Raw genomic sequence first — 13,971 nt, forward strand, 5'->3', positions numbered from 1 at the left:
GGCACACGACACCCTCTCTACCTCACCACCTGCCCACCTTGTGCCATTAGGGCACAGGGTATGAGCAGAGGTCCTTCCTCAGGCCAGGCTGCTCCCCAGTGCGGCCCCATTGCCTCCATGGAATGGAACCCATGGTGTCCATGGCTCCTGCTGGTCAGCAGAGCAGAGCTCCACAGACTGCAGGGGAAACCCTCTCCCCCCCACACCCAGCATGGCATGGAAGAGGGCAGAGGGCAGCCCTCCTGGGGTGGGGCTCTGAGCCCAGCTGTGTGTGGTCAGGGATCCTGGCCCTGCCAGAGACCCTGACTCCTGGTCCTCAGGGGCCATGGCTGGTTGTGATTTGTAGGGTGGGACCTGGCACCTACACAGAGGGCGCATCTGGACTGCTGTGTGAGGATGCTCCTTTCCTGTGAAGCTAGCCCCTGTGGAGGGTTTTTGGCCCTGTGGGGTGTCTCAGCTCCCGTGTGTAGGGGGTCCTGGTCCCTGTGTACACGCAGGAGCTCTCATGCCCTGTGTGGGGCTCCTGCTCCTGCCTAGGAGGGGTCCTGACCACAGGGTGCTGACCTGTGTGGCTGTCATTCTCCAGGGTCCAAGGGCCTGGAGGTGCTGAGTCATAGCCTCGGAAGATGAAGGGCCCTAGGGTAGAGTTCCGCCGGACCCTGTGAAAGTCAATGTCGATGAGGGACTGGCCTGGGCCCCCACAGGCAGGGGCCAGCTTCTTCCAGTGGGTGGGGACTGCTGGAACAAGGACTGGGGCCTTTGGGGTGGGGGTGGGGTCAGGGAGGCAGCCTGGGGGTGCAGCAGAGAGTGGCCCCCATACACCCAGAGGATAGCCCAGCCTCAGGAAACCCAGCTCCCTGCTTCCCCCACACCTGAACAGGTCACAGCACCCCCCTTCTCTTGTACCCTGCATCTGATCTATTCATCTAGTTTCCCGGTTGGCTGCCCCATGGTGAGATGAAGGCAGAAGAGTCTCCGGCACACAGTTGCACACCCACACTGGGACCTCTATCACCTGCACACACTTGGGCTGGCCACAGTAACAGGCACACCAGCCTTGACTGACTCGGGACCGGCGATCACAGCAGGCCCAGACTCACACACAGGGGGACAGTCACGCACTTGCACCTGATGCCCAGTCTACTGGGGCAGACGACTACAGACAGAAACCTGCAAAGGCCACAGAGTGCAGGGTGCAGACTGTCTCTTGGCCACTCTTGCACCACTGGCACATGCTCTGGTGGTCCCAGGACACAGACTGATCTCACTCAGCCTCACATGACACCCTGTCCTCACCACACTTGGGGTCCTGGGAGTCGTAGCACCAGGCACCTATAGAGACAGTGGGCAGGAGGCTGAGCTGAGAGGCCAGTCATCTGGGTCTTCTCCAAGCCCCATCCCATCAGCTGGGGTCCAAGAATGAAGTAGGCCAGGGGCTTAGGCCAGGGGAGGCCAGTGAAGAACCTTCTCTCCTGTCACCCCTACCCCAGTATTTTCTCTCCCCAGTCCCTCCCCACTCCCAGTGGCAAGACCTAAGGGGTGGTGGAGCATGGCAAGAGGGTAGATTGGAGACCAGACGGGAAGAGTCCTGGTGCTCACTCTCAGAGTCTGCGCCACACCAGCTGCACCGCAAGGCAAGCATGATGCCAGGGGCGTGTGTGGCTCAGTAGCAGCCACAGCTAGGAAGGACTAGAAAGTGGTTAGACCGCGGAGCCAGGATGCTGGCCTGGCTACTACGTATTTATTCATTAGCTAGCTGGGCTAGAGGCGTGGCTATTGAGGAGAGGATGGGAGGGGTCAGTGCCCAGGCAGGGCCACCAGGAAGAGTGCGAGCGCTCCAAACTCACCCAGGTGTGCTCTGGTCCCAGGGCTGCAACAATCGCTGAGGTTAATCCTGCAGGGGAGGGGTGACCTATTATTATCCCCACTTACAGTCCAGGAAACAGAGGCTGGGGACCAGAATGACACACCAAAGCCACCAGCAAGAAAGGTCAAATAGTGAGGGCACCTTGGACCCCAGCGCCCATGACTTTCGGGGCAAGGATGGGAGGAAGGTGTAGGATGTCTCTTGCCCCGCTGTGGGCCCGGAACTGCCACCCCATCCCGAGACCACAGCCTCCCTCCTACCCAGGCCCCCCTGCGGATCCAGGCCAAGACGGAGCCCTGCAGGTGGTCAGAGGAGGGGACTTCTTTGCACCCCACGCCTCTTTCCAATCGCCAGAGGGCAGGGCCCTACCCACATTGGGGATGGGAAGACAGCCCCTACCCAGAAGCAGGGCTCGGGGCTCTGTCCGGAGTGCTGACAGTGACCTGTGTGCTCGGGACTCAACACCACCACTCCACTCCTGCCCCAGCAGATGGGATAAAAAATGAGGGGCCACATCCTCGAGGCTCCCATCCCTGCCAAGGGACTTACCAGTTCCTTTCCTAACCCTGACTCCTCTCGTGTCCGGCCGCAGGACCTCCCCCCAGTATATACACCTGGAGTGCCCCCAGAGCAGGGCATGCAATCACACTTCCTGGGCCCCCTACCCTCTGAGACCTAGAGATGGCACTGCTGGACATGAGTGAAGAGGCCCCAGAAGACCTAGGCTACTTTGTAACATTAGGTGGCTTGGACTGGAGGAAGGGGCTGTTTCCAGCCACCTGGATGATGAGGGGAGCTTAGAGGAAATGGCGCTGACGGCCAGGTTCCAAGCCCTGCCCTACCACCCCGTCCCATGCTAGCTCCCAGATGGTGTCAAGCAGCCTTGCCTTTATGTGGATCCTGTGCACGTCAGCAACACCTGCCAAGGCAGCAGCCGATGCCCCGAGCAGGGTTGGGTGCTGCAGGATAGCTGTAGGCAGCTCAGGGCTGCTGCTCTCCCTGCACACTCCACCTGGAGGCTCCAGGCTCAGCTCTGCCTGGTCCTCAGGGGGTTTGATGGATGCCTGCAAGGGCTGCAAACCCTAGGTGCATTCTGCTGAAAGGTGGGTACCCAGCCTCTTCCACCTTAGCCTGTGGCAGCCGTGGGGGCCACACCAAGGACTAACCATGCCTCTTTCAGAACACAAGTTTATTTGGCATTTGGATGAAATGATTCTCACAGCATCTTAAGAAAAGTTAGTGTCAACCCAACCAAAAACTAAAAACCCTTAATGAAAACATAAAAAAACAGGCATCAAGACAATGTACAGTATCAAATCCCACCTCCGCATGGCAGGTCAGAGGGCACCTGGGCTCTGAGAAACCGTGGCAAGCTGGTCCTAGAGGAGGACCACCCCTGGAGCACAAGGTTCAGCAAGGGCGACCCCGGGACTTGCTGGTCAGACTGGGGACTGCAGCAGGCCTTGCAAAGGGGGCATTCTGGATGGTGGTGCAAGGACAGATGAGCGAGTCCAGCTCTCCTCATGCTCCCAAGGGCCTCCTGGAGCCACAGTGGCAGCGGTGTTCCAGGCAGCCCTGCCATGTGGACCTTCTGCCTGGCCCTACGTGCCAGTGGCCTGAGTGCTTGTGGAGGCCCATGGGGAAGGGGCCACCCAGCAACCCCGGCCAGCCCAAGGCCCACCCTCTGCAGCCTGCATGGTCCACTTTACCCCGTTTCCTCACTGCCCCTTACGTGTCTGACCGGCCCCTAATGTTCCTCTGGTCCCCAAAGGAAGCGTCCCAGTCCCACACATCTTGTGCCAGCCACCCTGTCCCGCACACACAGTTCTGAGGCCTGGCAGGAACCCTCTGAGCTCTCAGGCTCAGGCCCATGGGGGACTCTGCTGCGTGGTCCTCGAGCCCTCACTGGCCACCTGGCACCCATAATGCACATACCTGCTGCTCTGGAATCTGGCTGCCCTGCCCCAGTGCATGTGGGATCCACGACGTGCTTCCTGCTTCGTCCTCTGCAGCCAGTAGGGGACTCTTGTGGCCAGGACTTCCTTGTTAAGTAGCAGCCCTTCTCCAAGGGGAGCACAAGCCTGCCCGCACACAGCCTCCAGCATCATGCTCCAGCAGGCCAAGCTCAGGGACAGGCAATTCAGCGACAAAACTCACAGCTCTGGCACAAAGGTCAAGTCTGTCTGTGGGCAATTCAAGATTCTCATTCCACATGGGATGGAAAAAATGGGTCTCCAGCCACAGTGTGAGAATGTGTCAAGAAGTGGACTGTGCATGGAGTCCGTCCCCAAGCAGCGCCACAGAACTGCATGCTTCAGACAGGCCTCCCAGGTGCTGCCCCTGCTGGTCTGGAAAGACTGAGCGAGACAGCACTGCCTCAGCACAGCCCAGGTTGCATCGATGACCCTGGAAGAGTGGGCCCCCAGTGACCCGTGAAGTTCCATGTGCCACCCTCACCTGCAGACGCTTGGCCACATACACACACAGAGACACAAACATACAAAGGAAAGATCCAGACATTCAACGTAGAAAAGATATGGATGTGCTAAAAATCGCATAGAACCCGCTTAATCTCCAAACCTCAGAAATGTTAAAGGCCCTGTGTCAGGCAACAAGACCACTGCCCAGGAGCAGGCAACAGGGTCCATCAGGCAAAAGGGTGCCAGGAAGGGCCCCCAGCCCCTGCGCTGCTGAGGAGGGGCCGGGAGGTGTGCATGCGGCCGCTGGGCACTGAGCTGCAGCAGTGGCGGTGATGTAAGGAGTGGACTTTAAGGAGATAGATGCAGCCCAGGATGGTGGGTTTCAGCCACCCCTCCTGCAATGAAGCAACCCTTTATGGCACAAACGGGGCCGGGGGCAGGCCCAGGGGCAATTCAATAGGAGGCAAGAGCCCAGGGCTCCAGAGTGGAGAGACAGGAGGCAGCTCAGTCCCCAGACCCCAGCAGAGCATCTGGGGCCTCGGACCCACTCCAGAGCTTCTTCCTGAGGGAGCCATGCACAGCAACGCTGGGAGAGGGACTGACGGGGTGGGGTCAGGCCTCCTGCCACAGAGCTGGGCTGCAGAGCCCAGATGGAAAGACACAGTGAAGAGCTCAACCTCTTTCCAAGCTCTCCTTCTCAGGGCTTCAGGTTCCAGAGCCCCAGGGGAGCTCCCAGCCAGGGGCAGGGTCACCTTGGTATTCACAACTGGGCTTGTGGGGGCCATCTTCAGTGCAGCCGTTGTGACAAAGTCAAGAGGCTGCCTCCCTGAAGCAGACCCACTGCCTACGCCACACTGACGGTCCAGAGGCCCCCTCCTGAGGGCGGCCAGCAAGGGGCACTCTGGCAGCTCCCGCTGTGCCTGTCCCAGACTGGGTCAGCAGGTCTCTCTGGACAGCACACTGCACCAAGCAGGCCCACCAAAAACCCATCAGGTGTGGCCGTGGCCCACAGTACCTTCTTCATTCCCTGCCTCTAACATGTGGTCTGAATGAATTTTGTCACTCTTCTGCCATTTATAAAGGAAAAGACAGTGATCCAAAGTTACGCATGTTTCTGAAGCCCTCAAGGAAGCTCGGTGCAGGCCATCACTTCTTTTGGCAGAAGGCGGGCTGTGGTCTCTATGTACACACGCGTGCCCGCCAGTGATGCGCGGCAGTGCGCGGCGTCCAGGCTGGGACAGGGGCCTTTCAAGTCTCCCCAGGGACCGGTATTTTCTACAACAGACAGGTGCTCCCAGACCGTTGCGGTACAGGCCAGGCCGTCTACACCACAGTATTGAGGGAGCTGCGGCTGTGGCGGCCACCCCCTGGCAGTGCCTCTGTAGCTGGGGTGCTCCCGCTCTGGGCAGGGTCAGGGGGCACGAGCAGGGCGCTGCTGCTGTCGGCAGAGTCTTCCAGGTCTGCCAGAGAGGCCCCCGCAGTGGGCAGAGGCTGCTCCAGGCGCCGGGGTAATGCACCTTCACTCCCACCATCCCCAGGGGCTGGCAGGCTGACCTCCGCAGGCTCAAAAGCATCATCGTCTGCAGGAAGAGACAGAGGGGTGTCAGAGGCAGGTACGGGCCTGGCACAGGGGATGCAGGGGAGCTAGGCAGAACCAGGAGACACTCCTCCTGCCTGAAAGGCCCCCCTGAAGCTGGGTGGTGAGCAGGACCTGGGTGGCTCCCCCGGGCCTCAGATTTTGAAGGAGGAGCCTGCCCCACATGACACCTGTTGTACCTACTGCCCCCTGTGGCTGGGAACCTGGTATATGCAAGGTGCAGGGCACATCTCACAATGGCAGACATGGGCCTGTCCCACCATCGGTGTGAGGTAGAGGAGACACACTGACCAGCAGTCACTAGAACAGAGGAGCCCAAAGGGAAACCGTCTCAGACTCAGTAAGGTGAAGACCCGGCTCAGCAGGAAGGCAGGGGCATTCGTCATCAGGGAGGCACTGGGCCCAGGTGGGTGGAAGAACATTCAGGGCTGCAGCTGGAATGTGGCAACCGGAGTGTGGGCAACAGGGCTGCAGTGAGCGGCCTGGAAAACCACACAGGTGTTTGCAGGAAGCTCTGATCCAAGGCAGGCTGTGTGGTAGGGAGTCGACTCGCTTTGTTTTGCCCGATCTTTATTACTTGCTTTTTTTCTCTTTTAAGAGACAGGATCTTAAAAGATTGCACACTGGTGTGCAGTGACGTGACCATGGCTCATGACAGCCTTGAATTCTGGGCTCAGGTGATCCTCCATTCTCAGCCTGCCCAGTAACTGGGACTACAGCTGTGCCCACTATGCACGGCTAGTTCTGAATTTTTTGTGGAGAAGGAGGTCTCACAGGCTGGTCTCGAACCAACCTGGGCAACACAGTGAGACCCCTCCTCCCGCCTCAGCCTCCCAGAGTGCTGGATTACAGGTGTGAGCCACTGTGCCTGGGCTGCCTGCTTGTCATTACCATAGGCTGTCTCTGAAAGCTAACAGCACAAGGCCCCGGTGATGCACCTCCCTCCTGGCCAGCCCCTCACAGCCCCCACCCTGCTGTGCAGCCTGGCCCACACAGGTGTTTGGGATCTGCTGCCACCCACCGGCATCCCTTGCAGGAAGCTGGTCCTACCCTGGAAGACTGTGACAATCTGTGTCATGAGGGCAGGGGTCAAATGCAAGTCTTTTCTGCACCCCCAGATCATGCAAGAGCTGTGGCAGCTGACTAAACAAACGAACAGGACTGAGACCTTTCGGCACAGCAGCCCCAGCCTTACAATGCCCATTCTGCCGAGATGGGCAAGCATGCAAGGAGCCAGCCACTTTGGGGTGGCACTGCCTACCAAATATACTACAGGTTTGTGTTGGGGGCCTAATGCACAGGGAGATGGGATGGGACACCTGCACTGCTCAACAGAGACAGGGACAGGCCAGGGGTCAGGTGCCTGCCACTCCTTAGCTACACAGCCTTGAGGAATGGTGCCCACTCTCAGATGGGTGGCAGGCTCCAACTATGGGCCAGTAGCACAGAAGCCACGCTTTCCTCCCACCTCACAGAGCTGCCTCCTGACACGACACGAGGGGCTGTCACCATGGTGTCTCTAGCTCATGTGTCTACAGACAAGTGACTGGCTCCTGGGTCTGGGCCAGCCCTGTCTTCACAACCACCACTGTCCGGCTCCCCAGGTCTCTAGAGCTGGGCTGAGGGCCCTGAGGGCTGCCCAGATGACAGGTGCTCACAGAAGGGAGGGAGGTAGGAGGGAGGGGTCCCAGGCCTCCTCAGAGCTCTCTGCACAGATTGCCAAGGGCGGCCAGGCAGGGAGATCAGGACCCCTTCTGCACAGGCAGCCCCAGGAGAAGCCTTAAAGGAAAAACCAAAGACAAAGCCGGAAAGAAGTGAGGCCCCCAGGCCTCTGCAGCTGGGCAAGAGTGCTGGGCTCAGCCCCACATGCCAGGTTACTTGACAAGGTGTTCCCTCTCCCTGGGGAGTCAGGCACCTGCAGGGTCATAGAACACACTGTCCGGGTGGATGGAGGCCTCGTAGGGTGGCGGAGGGTCGTCGGGCTGGCCGATGTCCGGGTACTTGTATGCCGTGTAGGGAGGTGGAGGGTCGTGGAAATGGAAAGTCCCACCCTCTCCGTCATCAGAAAGATGCAGCGGCGTGAGGCCCGTGCCAAACCCGTCTGGGCCGTAATCAAAGCCAGGGATCCTGCGGCCGAGGTTGAAGTGGTGCACTGGGCCATCAGAAGTGTGCAACGGGAACAGAGACAAGTCACTGGGGGCAGGCTGCCTGGCTCCTGAGCCCCCCACCCCCAGGCTGGGCCTGCCATCCCTGAGTGCACACACCTGTGCCCCACTGCCTACCCCTCGGCCACATTCGGCATCCCCATGAAACCCCTGGTGTGCTCCGTGGCATGTCTCACCCTCACCACACCAACCTGTCCCTCTGGGCTGACACTTCTGTCAGACCCAGCCTCTGGCTGACCACACCCCTCCAGCTGGAAGGGTGATCCGGGCCTCTGACCCTCAGAGGCCCCTGTGGCTCAATGGGAATAAGGAGGGTCTTGGCAAGAACTTTCCTGGCCCACAGGTGAGGACACAGACCCCACAACATGTGGCCTTCAAACCTGCCTCTGCCCCTCTCTGTCCAGGGCTGGGGAGCTCATGGAGACATGGGGTGACCTGGGGTGGGGATGGGGACCAGGGTTGTGGCCCTCAGAGGGCACTTACAGTTTGCTCCAATCAGGGACTCGATGCGCTCCCGGCGCCGCTGGCGCAGCCGGTGGACCATGAAGAGCAGCAGTGACAGGATGAGGAAGGAGGAGATGCAGCTGACGACCAGGCGCATCCCACTGGCCATGGAGTCGAACAGGCTGTTGCCATCTGAGGGGGAGGGGAGGAAATGGCCGCTCTGAGAAGGGGGCCACCCTCGTGCTACGCTGGGGATGCTGTCGTCCTCCTGCCCAGGCGGGCTGTGTGGACAAGGCACACAGTGTCTCCCTGCACCCAACCATCTTTAGGATACACGTGAAATAAGGCCGCTCAAAATCAAGAACATGGTGACAGCACAGAAGCAGAAGAGCGAATCCCAGGTCAGAAGGAGCATCTCACCATGGCCCCGGGCTGCTGTGTGCCAACGCCCCTCTGACCATCACCGGAGCAAAGTGGGGTTTCCTGTCCTAGGACTAGCACTCCTAGGAGGCTGCGCTCATGTGCTGTGTACCCCAGGTGTGGCTGGGGAGCGGCCCTCCTGCAGAGGTGCACATCCTTTTCCAGGGGCCAGGGCTGCACACAGGCCTCCCACGTCCATCCAACAGCAGCCTTCCTTTTGTCTGAGGCCTGGGCTCTTGGGAGGAAGGTGCTCAGTTGCCCAGCAAGAATGAGCCAGGGGGCGGTGAGGGACAGCCCTTTCCTGGTGGGAGGCCAGGGTTGGCCAGGTAGGCAGGGGTCTCATGGATGACAGTTGCTGGCAGTTTGGAGTGGGGGTGACGCCCCTGCGGAGCATGGCTCGGGCAGCTGCCGTGGGGAGGACAGGCTGCAAGGGAGTAGCATAGGGCATCAGGAAGCCAGGAGGAGGACCTGCCGCAGCAGAGAAGGGAATGACAGAGGCCTGGACCGGGTAGTGACAGACTGGGAGAAGTGACAGTACAAGGTACACTTGGGACTCGGATTGCCACAACTCCCTGATGGACTGTGTAGGGCAACAGTGAGCCCCTGTGGGCAGCCGCACGGTCAACTCAGGTATCGTTTCACAAATGTGCCTCTGCTGTGGTTGGGCGTGAAGCCTGTCACTCCAATCCTTAACAAGCCATGGCAGAGAAAATGCGCATCCCCTGACGCACCCAGCCCTGGCATACACGTGCAGATGACACCTGGACACAGCACTGGGTCTCACAGGCTCCCCACTGAGATGCTCTCCCGGCTCAGCCACACCCACACACTGGGTACACACGCACCAAGCACAGGTGCAGGAGGGCTGTGTGGACCCGACTCCACCTCTTTGCTGGGTGAGTAGGCAGGAGGGGCCATGAAGCTTGAAGCTGAGTCCCAGCCAGGCTAGACGCCAAGGAGCACTGAGTCTAAGCTGCTGCGCCTTCCTCTGCTCTTCTTGAAACCTTTCACGCGTTTCGTGGCCACCACTTGGCTGGGGTGCTACTAGTATTCAGCAGGTGGAGGCCGGGGTGCTGTTCAACATCCTCCAGGACAGCCCCCAACACACAGTATCTGGTCCAAATGTCAACAGCGCCAAGAGGGACACATCCTGCCCTGGTGCAGTGCACACTGGGGACAGGGGCTCGATATGAGCTGCCCATGGGGAGGCAGAGATGACGTGAGTGGTAGCAGGCATGAAAGGAGAATCTACCAGCCACACATCTATAACATGGCTGGCAGTTCCATGCACTCCTGACTTGGGTAAACTGGCAACTCACAGAAGTCACAGAATAATGGAACCAGGAAGTGGTCCCAGAAGTAGCTTCCTCCACAGACCAAGAGTGAAGGCCAGGGAGGCTTCAGAACGAGGAGTGACCATCAGCTCCTGGAAGCAGGAGGACCCCACACCAGCAGGGACCCTGCTAAGCTAGGAATGGCCACTCCCACCTCTGCAACAATCTCGGCAGGCAGGACCCCTACTGCCTGCCCCAAGGAGACACTTCACAACCCCCGTGGGAGTGGCTGGGTTCCCAGAGCCCTCAAGCCATTCCTGCTAGCCCAGTACACTCCATGCCCACACAGATGGCAGCGCCAGCTCCTGCCCTCCTCCCACGGGGCCAGGAAGCATCTCCAAAAGCTGCATTTTTTGCTGACGACACATGAAGTGAATATGTGAGAAGGATACATCCTCTCACCAATTAACTGCTTTTCCTGATGCCTCTGACCCTCCTCCAGTCTCAAGGGCACTCTCATCAGTGGGAGAAAGCCTAGTGGCCCAGGGACTGGTGACGTGCCTGTTCATTGGAGGCCAGTTCAGAGATCCCAGGGGAGCTCCTAAGAAAGCCCCTTTGCAATGACTAACTCTTAATCAGTTCTAAAATAAACCCAAGGACACGGTCAAGGTCCCAACTGTCCCTTCAAGGTGGGGACCGGAAATAATCATCTCTCAGAACCAAGCCACTTGTAGTCAAGCACAAAGAAGACAGCCTGCCCCAGAAGCCAGAGGCCAGCCCAGGGGCCCCAGAGGCCCCTTGATAGGGCTGATCCCTCCATGGAGTTCTGGGCTGTGCAGTTGGGGTTGTCTTTTGTCTCTCAGCTATCCTGCAGCTCCCAGAGAGAGGATCCAGCCTGTGCAAGAAGAGCTCCAGTGACAAGGAGCTCACCATTTCATCGAGCTTGGTTAAGTGTAACAGTTTCAAAATCTCCATCAGAGACACCAAGGGGAGCAGAAGGTCAGCAGGGATCAGAAGCTGAGACCAGGAACCCAATGTGGGCTCTGTGCCTGGCAGCTACACCAGCCAAACACCTCACCATGCCTCTGGGAACCTCATCGTATCAGGGCTGCCCGACAGCAGCAGAGCAAGCAGGGGCAGAGGGCGGCATGAGTTTCAGCTGCTCTGCACCTTGGCCAGCACTTGATGCTATCAGTTTCATTACTTTAGCCTTTCGAGCAGGGGTGGTACCCCACGTGGATTTAGTTTGTTTCCCTAATGGCCAATACTGAGCATCGTTTCAGCTGCCTGACTGTCATCCTATATCTTCTTTGATAAAGTTTAATAATTTACATCTTCTTCTAAAGCCATTTTTCAATAGCATTGTTTTGTTTTCTTATTATTGAGTTTTTATGTATTCTGAATACAGACCTTTGATCTGTGTTTTGCAAATACTTGTTTTGATTCAGTCAGGGGCTTATTTTTTCATTTCCTTAACAGTGTGTTCCAAAGAACAGAAGTTTTCAATTTTGATGAAGCCAAATTTGTCTGCTTTTTAAGGATCATGCTAAAAATGTTGCCTAACCCATGGTCACAAAGATTTCTCTCCTATGTTTTCTCCTAGAAGCTTTATAATTCAAGGTTTTACAGTTGTGTCTATGACCATTTTGAGTAAATTTTACATACAGTAGGAGGGACAGTGTAAGGTTCGTATTTTTTGGCATATGGATGTCCTGCTGTCCCAGCACCAGTTGTTGAAAGACTATCCTTTCTCCACTGAACTGCTCTTGCACCTTTGTCAAAGATTAGGCTGGTCTGAAGGTAGTGAGTCATCTCGATTGTTCACAGTCAGTAACAGATCAAACTCCTTGTTGTACTCTTTCCCGTTCTCACGACTGCACTTGACTCGTCTTAAACAAACAAACAAAAACAGAGAGATCACCTGGTTATACGTAGTGTGGGACTATTTCTGGACTGTTGTGCTCCACTGATCTATGTGTCTGTCCCTTCATCGATACCACACTGTTGTGATTACTATGGCTGTACAGTAACTCATAAATTAGGTGGCATGGATCCTCCAACTTCGTTCTTCGTAAAAACTACTTTGGCTATTTTAATTATTTTGCCTTTCCACCAACTTTTATCTACCTTTTTATTTAAGAGACGGGGTCTTGCTATGTTAGCCAGGTTGGTCTTGAACTCCTGGCCTCAAGCAATCCTCTTGCCTCAGACTCCCAAAGTGCTACAATTACAGGCATGAGCCGCTGAACCCAGCCCTATTTTATTTTTATTTTTTGAGATGGAGTCTCGCTCTGTCACCCAGGCTGGAGTACAGTGGCGTGATCTCGGCTCACTGTAACCCTTACCTCCCAGGTTGAAGTGATTCTCCTGCCTCAGCCTCCTGAGTAGCTGGTATTATAGGCATAAGCCACCATACCCAACTAATTTTTTGTATTTTTTGTAGAGATGGGGCTTCACCACGTTGGCCAGACTGGTCACAAACTCCTGATCTCAAGTGATCCACCCTCCCCAGCCTCCCAAAGTGCTGGGATTACAGGTGCGAGAAACCACGCCTCGCTCCACCTGATTTTTAGAATTAGCTTGTCAATACCTACAAAAATGTCTGCTAGAATTTTGGTTGGGATTATACTGAATCTATAATTTGGGAAGCGTTAACCTCCTAATGATATTGAGACACCTGATTCATGAACATGGTATTTTTCCTTTTATTTAAGCCTTTTTGTCATCATGGTTTTACAGTTTGCAGCAAACAGAATGTGCACATATTTTATATTATTTATAATTGGGTATTTCATTTTTTTGGTGCTATTATTAATGGCACTTTTCTCAAAATTTTCAATTTTCAACTGTTACAGATAGATTATATAAATATGATGAATTTTTGCTATGTTGACCTTATATCTGGAGACCTTGCTTAAACACACTTATTAGTTCTAATAACTTTCCTGTAGATTCCCTAGGATTTTCTATGCAATCATGTGATCTGCAAAGGGAGATGGTTTCATTTCTTCCCCTCTGGCCTGGATGGTTTTTCATTTCTTCTTGCCTTCTGGCACTGGCTTTGACCTCAAGCACAATGATGACAGGTTGGCAAAAGCAGACACTCTTAGCTTGTTGGAGAGGACATTGTGATGCTTAACACATGACATCCTATTCCCAGAGTCTCCAGTTTTGGTGATAGTGTCTCGGTTCTTGAGCACTTTCCAGAAGAAGGCCCTAGGAGAGTCAGGAGCCCATGGAAGCATGGCCACAGGGTGGGCAGAGCAGGGCCCAGCTAAGTCGCTCTGGCCGTGCAGGAGAGAGGGCTGCAGCTGCTCTGGGCCCACCCAGATGCACTAAGGGCCCTGCTCTGCTAAGAAGTCCTTGCAGCTGGGCAGGCTCTTTAGGCCATACATGCCCACAAATGGGTCATCCTTGTACACATCTGGGCATTCTTACAAAGCTTGGACAGAGTGGCAAGGCAGCACTGGTAGACTCCTGAGAAATGGAACCAGGAGTCCAGGTAGCATGGCTTGTGAACAGAGTTTGACTCTTGTAGCCAGTCACTAAGCTGGGGGTTTAAAAGTTATGTGGCTGGGCACAGGGAACTTGATAAGCACTCAACCAGTGCTTCTCATGGCCCTAAACAGACATGCACCCTATACGAGGAGAAACTGCCCTGCAGAATGGGGTACAAGCATCACCCTCTAGCTCTGGGTCCTCTGGTGGGCTTGGCTGCAAATGTAGCCTTGTGCTCACCACAGTCAACTGCACATGTCTGATGGTACATGCCACAGTGCCCACT

At 56.3% G+C, this 13,971-nt stretch overlaps 1 protein-coding gene across 12 annotated transcripts in view; it reads right to left on the bottom strand.

The window, feature by feature from the left end:
* Window positions 1-3,041: 3,041 nt before the first annotated feature.
* DGCR2 (DiGeorge syndrome critical region gene 2) overlaps window positions 3,042-13,971 on the bottom strand; it is an 84,989-nt gene continuing 74,059 nt past the window's right edge. For 8 of the 12 annotated variants that reach the window (XM_055374927.2, XM_055374921.2, XM_063704653.1 and 5 more), the window contains 3 exons: window positions 8,533-8,685; window positions 7,800-8,036; window positions 3,042-5,867 (listed from right to left, as the gene is read on the bottom strand). In XM_055374927.2, the coding sequence (XP_055230902.1) occupies window positions 5,611-5,867; window positions 7,800-8,036; window positions 8,533-8,685 (647 nt within the window). In that variant the 3' untranslated portion in view covers window positions 3,042-5,610. The remainder of the gene's footprint in view (window positions 5,868-7,799; window positions 8,037-8,532; window positions 8,686-13,971) is intronic. The other 4 variants (XM_055374929.2, XM_063704654.1, XM_063704655.1 and 1 more) reach the window with 1 other exon arrangement.

Source organism: Gorilla gorilla, chromosome 23, assembly GCF_029281585.2.
Source record: "Gorilla gorilla gorilla isolate KB3781 chromosome 23, NHGRI_mGorGor1-v2.1_pri, whole genome shotgun sequence".
In the NCBI taxonomy this organism is placed as follows: domain Eukaryota; kingdom Metazoa; phylum Chordata; class Mammalia; order Primates; family Hominidae; genus Gorilla; species Gorilla gorilla.